Source organism: Schistosoma mansoni (genome assembly GCF_000237925.1).
Source record: "Schistosoma mansoni, WGS project CABG00000000 data, chromosome W unplaced supercontig 0185, strain Puerto Rico, whole genome shotgun sequence".
Taxonomy (NCBI): domain Eukaryota; kingdom Metazoa; phylum Platyhelminthes; class Trematoda; order Strigeidida; family Schistosomatidae; genus Schistosoma; species Schistosoma mansoni.
This window is the reverse complement of record NW_017386022.1, coordinates 92502-107474: the sequence shown is the minus strand read 5'-3', so window position 1 is coordinate 107474 and position 14973 is coordinate 92502. Positions and strand designations below refer to the sequence as shown.

The 14973-nt window shown below is 36.5% G+C and overlaps 1 protein-coding gene across 2 annotated transcripts in view; it reads left to right on the top strand.

Moving 5' to 3' along the window:
• Smp_075440.1 (hypothetical protein) overlaps positions 1–14973 on the top strand; it is a gene marked incomplete at its 5' end in the record, with an annotated part of 35471 nt that overhangs the window by 15553 nt on the left and 4945 nt on the right. For both annotated transcript variants that reach the window (XM_018790956.1, XM_018790957.1), the window contains 4 exons: positions 3980–4247; positions 11140–11177; positions 11528–11549; positions 13113–13413. In XM_018790956.1, coding sequence (XP_018645808.1) covers positions 3980–4247; positions 11140–11177; positions 11528–11549; positions 13113–13413 — 629 coding nt within the window. The remainder of the gene's footprint in view (positions 1–3979; positions 4248–11139; positions 11178–11527; positions 11550–13112; positions 13414–14973) is intronic.

Sequence of the window (14973 nt, the reverse complement as noted above, 5' to 3'; positions counted from 1 at the left end):
TAAATTAAAGATGTGTTTCTTTTTTTCTTATGAAACTGTTTCACCTGAAACTGGGACCGGTAATTTTTTTGGTCAGAACATCCAACTTTGAACCACTTGTTTTTGGTTTTGAGCCTCATTCTGTAGTAAACGAAGACTTGGTGGGGACAACCAATTTATTGTTTAATGCATAATCACACAGTGGTTTAGTAAAATGTAAAAATCATACACCAAATACATCATATGCACATCTTTCAATTGTCTCTTAAAAGCTTCATTGTTCCTTCATTCTTGCTGTTATCTTGATTGCTTTTAGTTTCGTTCTCTCTTATTTCCATTTCAATCTTCTCAACCTTCTGCTCGCAGACACTCCACTTCGGACTGGTGATACATACGACTTATATCTGCAAACATGAGTAGCATACACCACAATTCCACCTACTAAGTTTGAGTAGCTCGATAATTTGACCAATCTTTATTGATACGTTGATGCCTAGTTTGAACATAGTTTTTATAATGGATTGTGATATTAGCTGGAGAAACATTAAAATTCAGAGATTACTAGATAGTTGTTTCATTCTAATTTGGAACTATTCATCAATGAATATTCATGACCTGTCTTTTGATTGGCCTTTTAGGTCTTAATTCTTTCTAATGGTTCTCTAAATGAACTTAGTTTGGCACTAAAACTATCGATAATGTAATAAGAAGACGAAGATTATCAGAACTATGTGATATATTAGCGCAATACATTTCGAATAATCTGATCACACATATACTTGTTAAGAACATTTATATATAAAAATAAAAGGCCAACTAGACTGGAAATGGGGGTAAGAATAGACGAGGATAATAATGATAAAAATAATGTGAAAACAATTTGACACCTAATTACTCTGGATAATAAGCTAATATAACCAGGGTAGGTTTAAGGAGAGAACAAACTGTTTTTCAATACACAAAGGGGTTTCGAATTTTCGTGTGGCTAAGGCTTCAATAATATATCACATAGTTTGATAATCTTCGTCTTCTTATTACATTATCGAAATTTGTCAAAGGGACTAATTACTTTGAATTTCTTACAAGAAGACTCCCTGCACATACTAAAACTATCGTCCAATTTTAAACTAGTAGTCTGAAGTTCCTCTTAATGTATTCAAGCACAAGAAATATTTGAATATGCCACAAACTGAGTTCCCTGATACATGAATTACATATTACAGGCTTACAATGAATTTCTCCACTCCCTCCTTAAACAACCTTTGAGATTTACAGATGATACATTTTAGATGTATTTTACCCTAATGGATGTGAAAGTTCTGTATTTGGACAGGTAGCATTATCTAACCCTATAACCTAATGATGAAATTATTATTACTAATCTTTACCAGTCAGTTCCCTCGATTCCGAACTAGCACAAAATGTAGGTTAAGGGTTTCCTGTCGACTATATCCAACATACTAACATGGAATATATATATATATATATATATATATCTTTGATTAAAACATTCATTTGGATGCGCACTACTGAGGAGTCCCACAATAGGACGAAACGGCCGTCCAGTGCTTCCAGGTTTTCCGTGGTGGTCTAGTTACAATTGACTCATGGTTTCAACTATGAAAAATACTGAAATCTTCACAAAACCCGTTCACATTTATTTTTATTGAAGCTTTCATCATCTTTGTGAGGTTTGTAACTATTAAACATTCCACATGGATAGGTCAACATCAAGAATTTTTTACTTGTTGTTGACAACTTTTCGAAGCACGTTGTTTGACCCATTCTTGGGCAATCAACGCTAGTGGATAAGTGGGGAAGGCCCTAAAATTTTGTTTAAGATTATACATGTACTAAGGTTTTTTATGACTCTGATTCATTTCCATTCAACTTATTTGGGACATAGTTACGTCCCTGCCCAAGCCGTGTCCTGATTTTCGAGACTAGTCGAGTGAAGTGTCCGAAGAATACTAAGTCATAAGAGTATTAGGGTCGGATAATAAAATACTTACCAATGGTTATTTATTTCTTTATTTAGCTAATTATTTGAATCTATTTTAGAATATTTATTAATTTTCGACTTAGTTAAGCATTGAATTTGTAAAATATTACCCAGTCATTTTATGTTGCATCTATCTAGGTTTCCTAAGTCCAAATCCTCGCTACATTCATCCACATACATTGATATGACATCATCATGTTTAGGTGCAAAAAATTTTTTAAACAAATAAAGATTAAGAATCCACTTATTTGATGCAGGGTTCTTTACTGTTGTACTAGTTTCTCTTGTCCATAATATTCAACTCATCCTTCGTTGTTGTATTAACCCAAATGTCGTTATCACTGTACATGTATGAACTTTTCAAATTACCCATGAATATTCTACATTAAGTGAAATCAGCCTCTTTACAGAGACATATGTATTGCAGAGTTTATCTTATTTTAACTTTTATCAAAGTTGGTTTCGTCATAGATGTCACTTAGTAATGTGTGCACCTCAATTCGTAACTCCGAAATCTGCTAGTACTTGGGACTTGGAAACCGCTGCAGTTTTCAAACATCTGATTACTTTGATCAAGGAACAGCTGTGATTTGCACCATACAAATAAGACTGATGTAGATGAAGATTTTTATTGACCCTCAAAAAATAAAACAACAGTTGTTTTAATGGCGAATAGTTGGTACTATCTACTGGAAATTATGAACCACACAATGTAAGTAAGACTAAGAAGACGATAGATGAGAGTTTATTTGACACTCAAAATCGATCCAAAATACACCTGTTTTTGTGTTTTAGTAACAGTGGTAAGTAGTCAGATTCCTATAAATTAATAGTAGTACTTTAATCAATCCACAACTTACCGCATAAATATAAATTTACATCGTAAAATTGTAAGTAGCAGATATAACTAATATAATTACTCCTTAAAATGTGATTACATGTTGTAGATGATTTGAAAAAGAAACCTATTTTGTAGGTCACTAATACTCCAACTAAACCCTTGGTCATCATATCAGATTGGTTATATTGATTACAGTTACATAAGTCGATAGACTATCTGATGTGTATCTAAATATAAATATAAAAGGGCTTTAAAAAGTATCGTTTCCTTTTCGTAAATTACAAATTAAACGTCGAATTTTAAAATATTCGAGCCCATAGAATTTCTAAAACTTATATTTTAACTAAATCTCATCTTTCAATAGGATCATACTACTCTTTAGTGGAATACTCAAAAGTAAATAAAGCATGAAATTTTAAAAGTTAGTACTTATTGTGTTTAGAAAGATGAACAGTTTGTAGACAAGTATTTGTCAGTTATTATCAGTACAACAAACAAATCCAATCAGCTAACATTAGAAAAAATAACAACATGAAAGTATAGGACAGTGGAATTACTAACATTATCAATCGAAATAATAATGATAGAAGCAATCATTCAAAGTATTTTTTTTAACTGTATGGCTTAAAATCATACTTAACAATTCATGGCAGTTAGGAATGTTCAAATATTTTGTTTGGTTTCTCAAATGATTCCCAGTCTTTCATAGAAATTTTTCGACCATTTCAACGGTCTTATAACATGAATAAACTGTTTTAATTATTCGACCTTTCTTTGCTATACTTCACCATACACTATTTGTAGGTATGAATTAAAAACTGGTTTCAGCTTATACACTTTTAACAGGCAACAAATTTTAACCAGCTTCAAATATGATTATTATTATATAGTCCCAAACGACGATTTAATTATAATTAAGGCTATCAAGACATATGACTTCTGAGTGAATATATAGAATTTATTTCGTCATAAAAATTGCACTCATGACGCCATCTAGCATAACATTTAATGCTTTACAGTTTATTTTGTATGTAAGAGTCTCATGAAATCATCTTAGTCTTGTTTAGATATAAATAAATATTAATTTTTACACTTGTCATTTATTAAATTAATTTTTCAATTTATTCACAATCTTCATTTATTATTATTATTAATAGGTGCTGGAGGTTTACTATTACATTGTGTTTCTGGATGGGATCGTACACCGCTGTTTATTTGTCTACTTCGTTGTTTACTTTGGGCTGATGATTTAATGCATTGTAGTTTAACACCTATTCAAATGTTATATCTTACTCTTGGATATGATTGGTTCTTGTTTGGTCATAAATTGAAAACACGTATGGAATTGGGTGAAGAAATACTCCGATTTACTTTTCAATTTATCGGTGAAATGGCTAAATGTACAGAATTATCACTTCGCAGAGTGTATGTATTGGTGGCATCTTCATTTTGAGTATTGCTCTCCATCTTATTGTTTTTCTGTTAGCCATGTACTTTTGTTGTTTTCACCACTGAATGACCATTGTTAAACAACAATTGAAAAACACGAAATACTGTATATTGATCGAGATCATGAGTCGATCGATGTTAGACCACCATTGCAAACCTGGAGGCACTGGACGGCCATTACATCCTGTTATGGGACTCCTTAGCAGTGCACATCCACGATACCGCACATGGGATTCGAACACAAGACCTCACAACTCTATACGGACGACACGGTTGTCCAGTGCTTCCAGGTCTTCAGTGTTGATCGGTTTGTGATCTCAGTTAGAACTAAACAAACTTCACAACCCTATACTAATAAATATCATGTGAACACTGGTGAACAGCATCGAAAGGTAATTCTCGGAGTCCTAGTGAGAAGCCGTGACCAGTGTAGTTCAACCGTGTCGGATGTGAGACAGTTACCCACCGTAAACAATGTAAGATGGTCGCTAAAAATCGTGGACTACTTGAAATTATACATTAACACCGTTTGATGCCAGCTCCGTGGTTTAGAGTTTCAGCCTACGCGCACGAAACGAAGGTCCCGGGCTCGAATCCCATGTGCGGTATCGTAGATGTGCACTGCTAAGGAGTCACCTAACAGGATACAATGCCCGTCCAGTGCTTTCAAGATTGCTGTGGTGGTCTAAAATTGGTCGGCTCATGATCTCAAAAAAATTCAACAATCTTCACAGCCCTATACTGATAAATACTGTATGGCTGTTTCATCAGATTATTATTACTGACTGTTCCCAGCGAATGAAATAGTTCCATATGAGTAGCACAAATTTCTTGTTAAGGATACGTTATTCACAAAGTAGAACCTCATATGTATGTTTGTACATCGGTTCAACTGCATATAACCCATTAACACAGAGAGATAATTTCGTCAGGACAAATCCAAGACTACTAGAGGTAGTAACAGCTCTAATGATAACAGAAATGATTAGGCATCGAACGTACGATTCAAGAACATATAAGGTAGTGCAATAAAATCAAAGAAATCTATAGGGGATTTGGAAGAACAGATGCACCTGAGCCATTCCAAACAATTTTGAGCTGTGTCATTCAGTCTCTAACCACTGGTTACAATACTCACGCGGACCTCAATCATGTAGTATACAACTATCAACATGTCTCAGTCCAATTGTCAACGACTTGATGGACTGATCTCAAGTTTTGGTATGATCACCCTAGCTTCCTTTCATCCTACTCCTACATCAGAAAACGTCGCCCATCGAGATAAGCGGTAGTTGGACATACGTCACACCTGTCCGAACAACTTCATTTGATGAATATTTACCACCTCTTCAATCGATTCGCCATCATTACCTAATACCTACTCATATCCCTAACCCAGACATTTCTTACTCAGTGGTCCTAAAATACACGAGTAATGCTTTGAAGACATCGATGATCGAATGCTAGTAACCTACGAACATGCTCTACTTCTAATGGCTATGTTTCACACTCATAAAATAGAAGGGAGCGAACTGCTGCCCAGTAAGCTCGTTCTTTGGTCGGAAGACTCATATTTCTCCTACAGCACGAGTTGGCAAGATCCAGTCGAGTCTTTTTAATATACGCCGAGCTTACATCTGTCACCAACTCATCAGGACTGATGTGACTCCCAAAATAAATGAAAAGGTCGATTCCTTCAACTACTTCACACTATATCATTTATTCTGGCGCTGACGCAAGCTCATCCTGAAAGTAAAGATCCACACCTCGAACATGCTTGTATTGTTGCTTATGGTTGTAGTGGCTGGTACTATGTCAGGGACACATACGTTATTCTAGCCCCTGGACAAATCAATCTATTCATTTTTTTCAAGCCACATTTTTACCTTGTCACTTATCAATCTTGACTGTTTTTATGTAAGCGTATGTGTGTCTATTTCTTATCTTAATCATCACATATCTGTAACTTATTTTTGTGTGACTATAAATGTCGATTGACGCTTGGTTAAATCGAGTTGGCTCACACATGCCCTCTCCACTGCGCGTCATTTGCTTTCGCTTCTCTCTCTCGTCTTCGCTACGTCACTCTGACTGTCTGTTCCGATCAACGATTGTACAAAATATACGTATTCAAAACTCCATTCTCATATTTGACTTATTTAATTCGGTTATTCACTAACGCGAGTTAGTCAGTCAGTCAGCGACAACGTAGGACCAGGCACATATATGCATCGGTTCAAGTTGCCATATTGGTCAACAGGCCTCCTTAGCCAAAACCCTAGAATCTCGTACCATTGATGTATGCTGTGTCTCCGAAACACGCATACAGGATCCTAGTGTGGTCATTCACTTGACCTCACCTCGCCAAAATGGACAGCCAACGAAATACACCCTCCGTGTATCTGGCGACCCGTTGGCTAGTTCTCGTGGACTTGCAGGTGTAGGCATAGCACTAAGTACAAGGGCAGAACAAGCACTATTAAAATGGATCCCCGTTAACAGTCGCCTGTGTGCTGTCCGGCTAAATGGCTCCGTAAGAACTCGGAAGGATAGGGACACACGTCGTTGCCTTTTCGTCGTTTCTGCCTACGCTCCCACTGACTGCAGCCATGATGAAGTGAAAGATGACTTTTACAGAAAACTCTCTGAGCTTCTTCAGAAAGCTAAGCGCTCAGACATAGTAGTCGTAGCGGGTGACTTTAATGCCCAGGCAGGCAGCTTAAATCAAACAGAAAGACATTTAGGTGGGTGTTTTAGTATTCCGGCTCGACGAACCGATAATGGTGATCGTCTGTTGCAACTATGCTCAGACAATCGTTTATTTTTAGCAAGCACCAATTTTAAACATAAGGAGAGACATCGTCTAACATGGCGGCCACCTGCACCAAACCAACGATGGACTCAAATAGACCATATTGTCATCAGTCATCGTTGGAGAGGCTCAATAGAAGATTGTCGCTCGTATTGGAATACTTGTTTAGACTGTGATCACGCTTTAATACGAGCGCGCATTTGTCTGCGCCTCAATGGACGCAGGAAAAGTACACTAAGAAGACCCATTAAGATTGAACTGGAGGACGAAAAAGCCAAATGCGAATTCCAGAAACAACTGAGTTCACATCTAGGCAGTTCTGTAAACGAGACTGACCCAGATGCTGCTTGGAAAGACACACGAACAGCTGTGGAAACAGCAGTCACATCTATTAGTCATTTAAACCATAGGGCTCCAAAAAACCAGTGGATTTCTTCTAAGTCTATTTCACTGATGGATTCGCGTAAACTCATCCCATCAGGCTCTGAACACGACGAAGAGCGTAAACAAATTAGATCTAGGTTAACTAAAAGTCTAAGGAACGATCGTGAGCAGTGGTGGGCAACGAAAGCAAAAGAGATGGAAAAGGCAGCGGCTGTAGGCAACACCAGGCAACTATTCAGACTAATAAAAGAAACCGGAATTAAGAAGTCAAGTGTAAGTGAGACGATCTCGGAAAAAGATGGAACCCTTATCTGCTCTCAACCCAAACGTTTAGAACGATGGGCGGAACACTTTAAGGAACAGTTTAGCTGGCCTTCAGCTACTGCACAACTACCCACTATTCCCAGAAAACCTGAATGGAACATTGAAGTAGACCCCCCGACCCTACTTGAAGTTCAAAAGGCTATAACTAATCTGAAACGAGGAAGAGCAGCTGGTCCAGATGGATTGGCTCCAGAGGTCTTTAAATATGGTGGTCCAATTTTAGCGATTAGGTTGACTAATATTCTGGCTAAAATCTGGGAAACGGACGTAATCCCATCTGACTGGTCACAATCACTTATTGTCCCAATATATAAGAAGGGGCCAAAATCATCCTGTGATAACCATAGAGGGATTAGTCTGACTAACATAGTATCTAAAATACTAGCCTCAATAATTATCGGGCGCCTAACTAAGACTCGTGAACTGCAAACACGAGAAAATCAGGCTGGCTTCAGACCTGGTCGTGGCTGTATCGACCACATATTCACCATTCGTCAAGTTTTAGAGCACAGACACGCTTATCGGCGTCCGACAATGATAGTTTTTCTTGACTTGAAAGCAGCATTTGACTCTGTAGACCGAGAGGTTCTGTGGCAGTGTCTGTCATTGAAAGGTGTACCTGAGAAGTACATAAACCTTGTGAAGGCTCTTTACTCGAACACTAGCAGTTGAGTGAGAGCTTATGGCGAACTGTCATATGATTTTACAACCTCAAGTGGTGTCCGACAAGGCTGTCCACTATCTCCATTTTTGTTTAACTTCATTATAGACCTTTTGTTGGAAATAACACTCTCGTCGACTGAATTTTCAGGAATTGATCTTCTACCAGGAGGTTCACTTATCGACTTAGAATACGCAGATGACATAGTCCTGTTTGGTGAACACGCTGGCAAAATGCAGAGTCTTCTGTTAGAACTGAGTAATAATGCCAGGATGTTTGGGATGCGTTTCTCCCCATCCAAATGTAAATTGTTACTCCAGGACTGGCCTGCGTCAACACCTGAACTAAGGATAGGGAGTGAAGTAGTCGAACGCGTCGACAACTTCACTTATCTTGGAAGTCTGATCAGCCCTAATGGGTTGGTGTCTGACGAAATCTCAGCACGGATTCAAAAAGCTCGTTTGGCTTTTGCCGACTTACGTCACCTATGGCGAAGACGAGATATCCGTCTATCAATTAAGGGACGAGTATACTGCGCAGCAGTTCGTTCTGTTCTACTTTACGGCTGCGAAACATGGCCATTAAGAGTAGAAGATACTCGTAGGTTACTAGTATTTGACCACAGATGTCTTAGAAATATTGCTCACATCTGCTGGGATAACCGGGTAAGTAATAGTGAGGTTAAATGCAGGGTATTAGGGAATGATGGTAAATCAGTTGATGAGGTGATGAATCTTCATCGACTGAGATGGTTGGGCCACGTGTTACGTATGCCTGAACATCGATTACCACGACGCGCAATGTTGACTAGTGTAGGGGATGGTTGGAAGAGAGTTAGGGGCGGCCAAACCAAAACATGGCATCAGTGCTTGAAGTCACTAACTTCTAGCCTGATCCATGTTGGTAGATGCAGACTACCTGGTTGGGGTCCGCGTGACTATCGTAACCAATGGTTGGAGGCTCTGGGTGACATGGCTCAGAATCGATCACAATGGCGTAGGTGTATACGCTCTTTATGTTCCCTTAAACCTTGAGATTAAAATTGCTTCATAACTTCTTTCCTTCCTATACTATATCCTTATATACAACCTTTCTTTATATACTACCACCACTAAATTAATTACTTCTATGAATCCGGTGTTGATCTTGTTGTGCTAACGAGGTATGTCAACTTGGACCGATGCATATATGTGCCTGGTCCTACGTTGTCGCTGACTGACTGACTGAAGTTGCCATACCATCGACTTAACGCGAGTTAATTCGATGATTATATACGAAAGTAGACAGGATGTATATTTCGACAGTGATCATTCTTCAGATCTAACTGGAGTCAGATAACGGAGCCAGTTAAAGGTAGTCATGAGACTGCATTATCTCAAAGTCTTCAACAAACAGAACCACATCTTTTAAGTTTTGTAAGCCAACAAGTGAATCTCTCGGTAAAAGATAAGCCCTTGGAAAGTCAGACATTGTAATTGTTATCTCTAAAAGCATGTCTGTGACAAATTTATATAAAACCGTGGAAAGATGATAGTCCTGACGAACACTACCTGGAGTAATCAATTTCTATGGCAGTTTGCTATAAGCTCTGATTCAACCAGTAGTGTTCGATTAAAAATCATGTACAAGGTTAATGTACTTCTTTGGTACACCTTTTAGTGACAGACACTGCCATGGAAACTCACTATTAAATGAATCGAGTGCTGCCTTAAGGTCAAGGAATATAATTATATTCGAACGTCTAATAGTATGTCTGTGCTCCAGAACCTGCCGATAGGTGAAGGATTAGTCTATACATCCACGTCCAGGTCTGAAACCAGCCTGGTTTCCTCGAGTTCGCTTTTCACGAGCTCTAGTTAGACGTCGAAGTATTATTGAGGCTAACATTTTGGACACTATACTAGTTAAACTGATTCGTCTGTGTTTGTCACAAGAGGATTTCTTCCATTTCTTGTAGACTGGGTTGAACAGCTATTGAGTCAGATGGAATTACGTCCAGTTCTCAGTTAATCTAACTGCTAAGATTGGACCACCATCCTTAGAGACCTCAGTGGTTAATCTATCAGGTTCTCCTGCTCTCCCTCGCTCTAGATTGCTTATAGCTTTTTCAATCTCATTAAGATTTGGATGACTCATATCAATCAGTTCTTTCGTTCTGGTATGAAACTCGTTATCAGTATCTATCCACAACTCCAGCGGGATAGAACGCAGGACATCCAGGTCTCTCAAGAACATCTACAAACCGCTTATGTTAATATTAACTAATGGTCAATTTCAGGAGATAACTCCCTGAGTTTTATTGAGAAACGATGACCTGTGGGTTCCAATTATCTTGGAGTGAGGCATCCACTTCACCTAATAATGCTATTGGATGGTGGTCGCATATTATCGCCAAGTGGTTGGATTTAGACTTCTAAACCACTGGATGACGATTCAGCAATCTGAGGTCTAAGCCTTCACAACAGGAATTGCGTTTTTTGTGTTCGACTATCATCAAGTCTGTTAGTGCGCTCTGCCAATGAGCCCTATACTAACACAAAATGACTATCCAGTACTCCCTGATTTTCATCAGTTCCCGAACTAAGGTCAGTCCATGAAGTACACTATAACAAAGAAAAATCCCTACAAACCCTATATACTAAAGCTGTTTTGATAATTGATTTGTGTTTTGTTTTGGTTTTTTGCAGCTATGATATTCACGTTACCGATGGGTCTAAAAGTTCAGGTAATTCGTAATTTCTTTTGTTAAAATCAGTTCATGATATAAACTATGGAATCCTATAATCTGCACAATCCCTACATTAATAATATGTTATTTTGCTTTAAGGTATAATTTTACATAATAATTAATCAAACTTCAATTATTCTGTTTGATCTCTTTGATTAAATTATCACTAATTCTTTTTGCTCAGCTACCTTTACTAGTGTTCATTAGTCTGTTCGTCACGCCCTTATTCTCACTTGATAGATCGAAATTTTCTGTTAGCAACTCTATTATATGATAATATTTGAAATAAGTGTCAACTGATTTCTAGTGCCTTTATTTTGTTCTTGTTTTTCAATTTTGCTATGCAGATTCGGATGATTCTTCGTTTATGTGAGTTGCGTAATATATATATATATATATATATATATATATATATATATATATATATTCAATTTTCGTTGGCATGTTGACATATAAAACTTTCATTTATTACTTTTTCTATGAATTATGAGAATAAATTTTCTTTGTTTCAATTATGCACTTGATCCTCTTCCTCAACCGTATTGACTAATGTCACAAGTAGTATAATCGACAAATGAAGTCATATGACAAACTTAAATACATTCATATCTGAAGTTATAGGCTGAAGATGTTTTCTATTATCAGAATGACATGTATTTTTATATATATTGTGTTTTTATCATAAGTACTAATTTAGTGGTGATAATTTATGAGGACTGAAATTTGTGTGAATATTTCGTAAATATAAAATGAAGAGAATATGAGATTTTAATAGCTCTTTACTCGTTAGACAACCATTGAAAATGGTAAAGCACTTAATAGCCATTTCGTTCTAGTATGGAATTGCTCAGAAATGCTCATTCATAACTCGTGAGGATCGAGTCAGTTTCACATGTGAGAGCCTAACCACCAGACTTAGATCGATTCGTGATCTCAATACCATTCTACGATCTCTACAACCCCATACTGACGATCATCATGTCCTTACTGGTGAAGAAGAAATTTCCAGAGCTCTAGTGAGAAGTCGTGACTTATGTAGAGTTCAACTATGTCAGGTTTAAGGGAAGTACACACCAAAGATAATGTAAGATGATCAAACAATATCTCAAATTCTCCGCCAGTTTACTTGATTTTTTATCCGAGTTTCTTCTGTCTAGATTATTAGCTGGTATCTACTTTAGAGGCAGTGACTTTAATCATTCGAATTCCAGTCATTTTTAGACGTAGGTTCAAACTACATTTCAACAGCCTCGATTTCAGCAATTAAACATCATCACTGTGTGGTGTATGCTGACAGATATAAGTAGTATATAACACCGATCAGAAGTAGAGTGCCTGTCAAAAGAAGGTTGACAAAATTGAACTGGAGAAAACGGAAAGGGAAACATAAAGAAATTGAGAATTGGACGAATCATGGAGGATGTAAAGGATAACTGATGGAAGATAGGCAAATGAATTATTTAATGTATGGTTTTCATAATTTACGAAGACACTGTAATTCTGCACTAAAAAATTAATCGGTCTTCCCCACCAATTCTTCGTTCACTACATTTCGTGTCTCTGCATGATTTTCGCATACAGGTTTTTAAGTTTAAATCCCACTCCGTATCAGTCGCTTGGATAATGTTACTTGACTCCAGTTAGTATGTTTACCTCAAAACAAAATATATATAAACTTACACTTGGTAAACGAGTTATGTGAATGAACTAGTCGGAAAAAGAATCATAGTACATGACTTCTACAGACAATTTGAATATTTAGTTTACAGTATTTAGAAACACAATGTTTCAAATCCATTCTCAAAATATTGACTAATATGCTAAAAGGTTAATTTCATCATTAAATCAACTTGGAGAGTAATGAATTTTGTCTGTTCTAAAATAAATGTAATTTATTTGTTAATGAAGCTAATTACTATTGTATTTTTGCAGTGATTTACGTTCCAGTGATGATTTACAACCCTTAAGGCAATCACGATTGGAAGAACTATCAAATTTATTCTTTGAATTTTGGAATGAAGAAATTAAAAGACGTGAAGTTCAATCTACTATCAACAGTATTGGACCCATTACCAACGAATCTGTTGTTGTGGATAAAAATGCTCAGTTGATATCGAATTCTAAAGAAAAATCAACTTTTAACAATGATGATGAATCATCAACAGGTCATGAAAACTATGCATATAGAAATAGCAATAAACCCTCTGAAAATCAAAATTCCATTGTTTTTCAAGTTAGTTTTAATTATACACATAAAATATTTTGATTTATGAACTTATCAATATTGTTTGTACTGTAATGAAGCTGTATTACTCAGTAATTTGAAAATTACCCGTCCTATGGTTAGTCGGAAAGAGTTTGCTTTTGATCATGAACATAGTTCACAGTAATTTCAATGTCATCTGGTTTAGAATACCCATTCATCCTTGTCTTTTGTCCGAAATTTCACCCGTCTCTCCACCAAATTCACTTTTTTTTATTTTTACATATCCTCCTCTCCATTTCCATCAGTTTGGCTTATTCTATTGACATTTTTCATTATGTATTTGGCTGATTATTTACCAAAGACATCCAAAATGTAGTTGTATTACTATTTTGTAGCATTATTGTCATATTCTTCACTCTGAACGGTAAGGTATCTTCTGTTGGTTATAGGTTTCATCAGATTAAATTTAAAGTTGATCTCTCTATCATAGGCATTTATTTAATTTAGCTTGAATTCTATCCTACTGCCCCTTCTTTACTATGTCATTTTATTTTTTTCCCTATTTTACCAATATTTTATATCGATGTATATTAACAAATTTTCGCTTACGATATTTTGAACTAAGTTAATAAGACAGTTACCTGTCAATGGGATTGGGTTATAGTTGGGGTTATCGCGAATTGATTGAAGTTAAACATATAAACCATCGAACACCAACTCAGTGGTCTTAACACTAAGTGTTCGATGCGCGACCTGAAGGTTGTGGGTCTAATCCTCAGTAACTTCATGGATTTGCACTGCTTAGGAGTCCTATGATAAGACTAAACAACTGTCTACTACTTTCTGCTTTCTAGTCGTCGTCTAAGTGAGGTCAATACCCTGCTGTAAGCTACAATATCATCTGTCTTGGTTTATGTTACAATATCATCTTTTCTTAAACTTCATAGGAATTTTCCGACCCTCTTTTGCAGAATATGATTGAACTCCATCTCGATTACAGCTTCTAATAACAACTATTGATATTTCCTATCTAAGCAAGTCACTAGTAGTTATAAATAAGGTTTGTGCTAACCTTTGTTTTAAAAATAGTTCCTACTTGTAATCACTTAAATTTTACTTACTTTCTGTTAAAGGACGTTTCGTTTTTTATATGGGCAAAACGACATTGTAAAAGTATTTAAGAATCATAGTTACTAAGCCATCATGTATTTCATATAATCTATGGCTGTTTTAGTTTTTATGTCATTATTTCTACATATTACTGATTTTACAATTATGTGACAGGCTAATTGTTACTCATATTTTATCTTAAGGTTCGTAGCGAGCACTTTGTTGTTAATATATGATTAAGTCTTCGTTCAAAATGTGCTTAAGTGTCGAAAAACCTTAAACGCCAAAAATCAGCTGATTGTTGTTGAGTGAATAAACTAACTTATACAGGTTGAGTTCATCGTCTAATTGTCTTGTCTTTGTCATTTTATAATGTATACACCACTATAAGTTGAATGGATCATAAAGCTTGCGCTAAACACAATAGAGGGAGAGCGGACTCTCCCCACTCTCGGCCCTCCCACGGCCTTTGGGGGT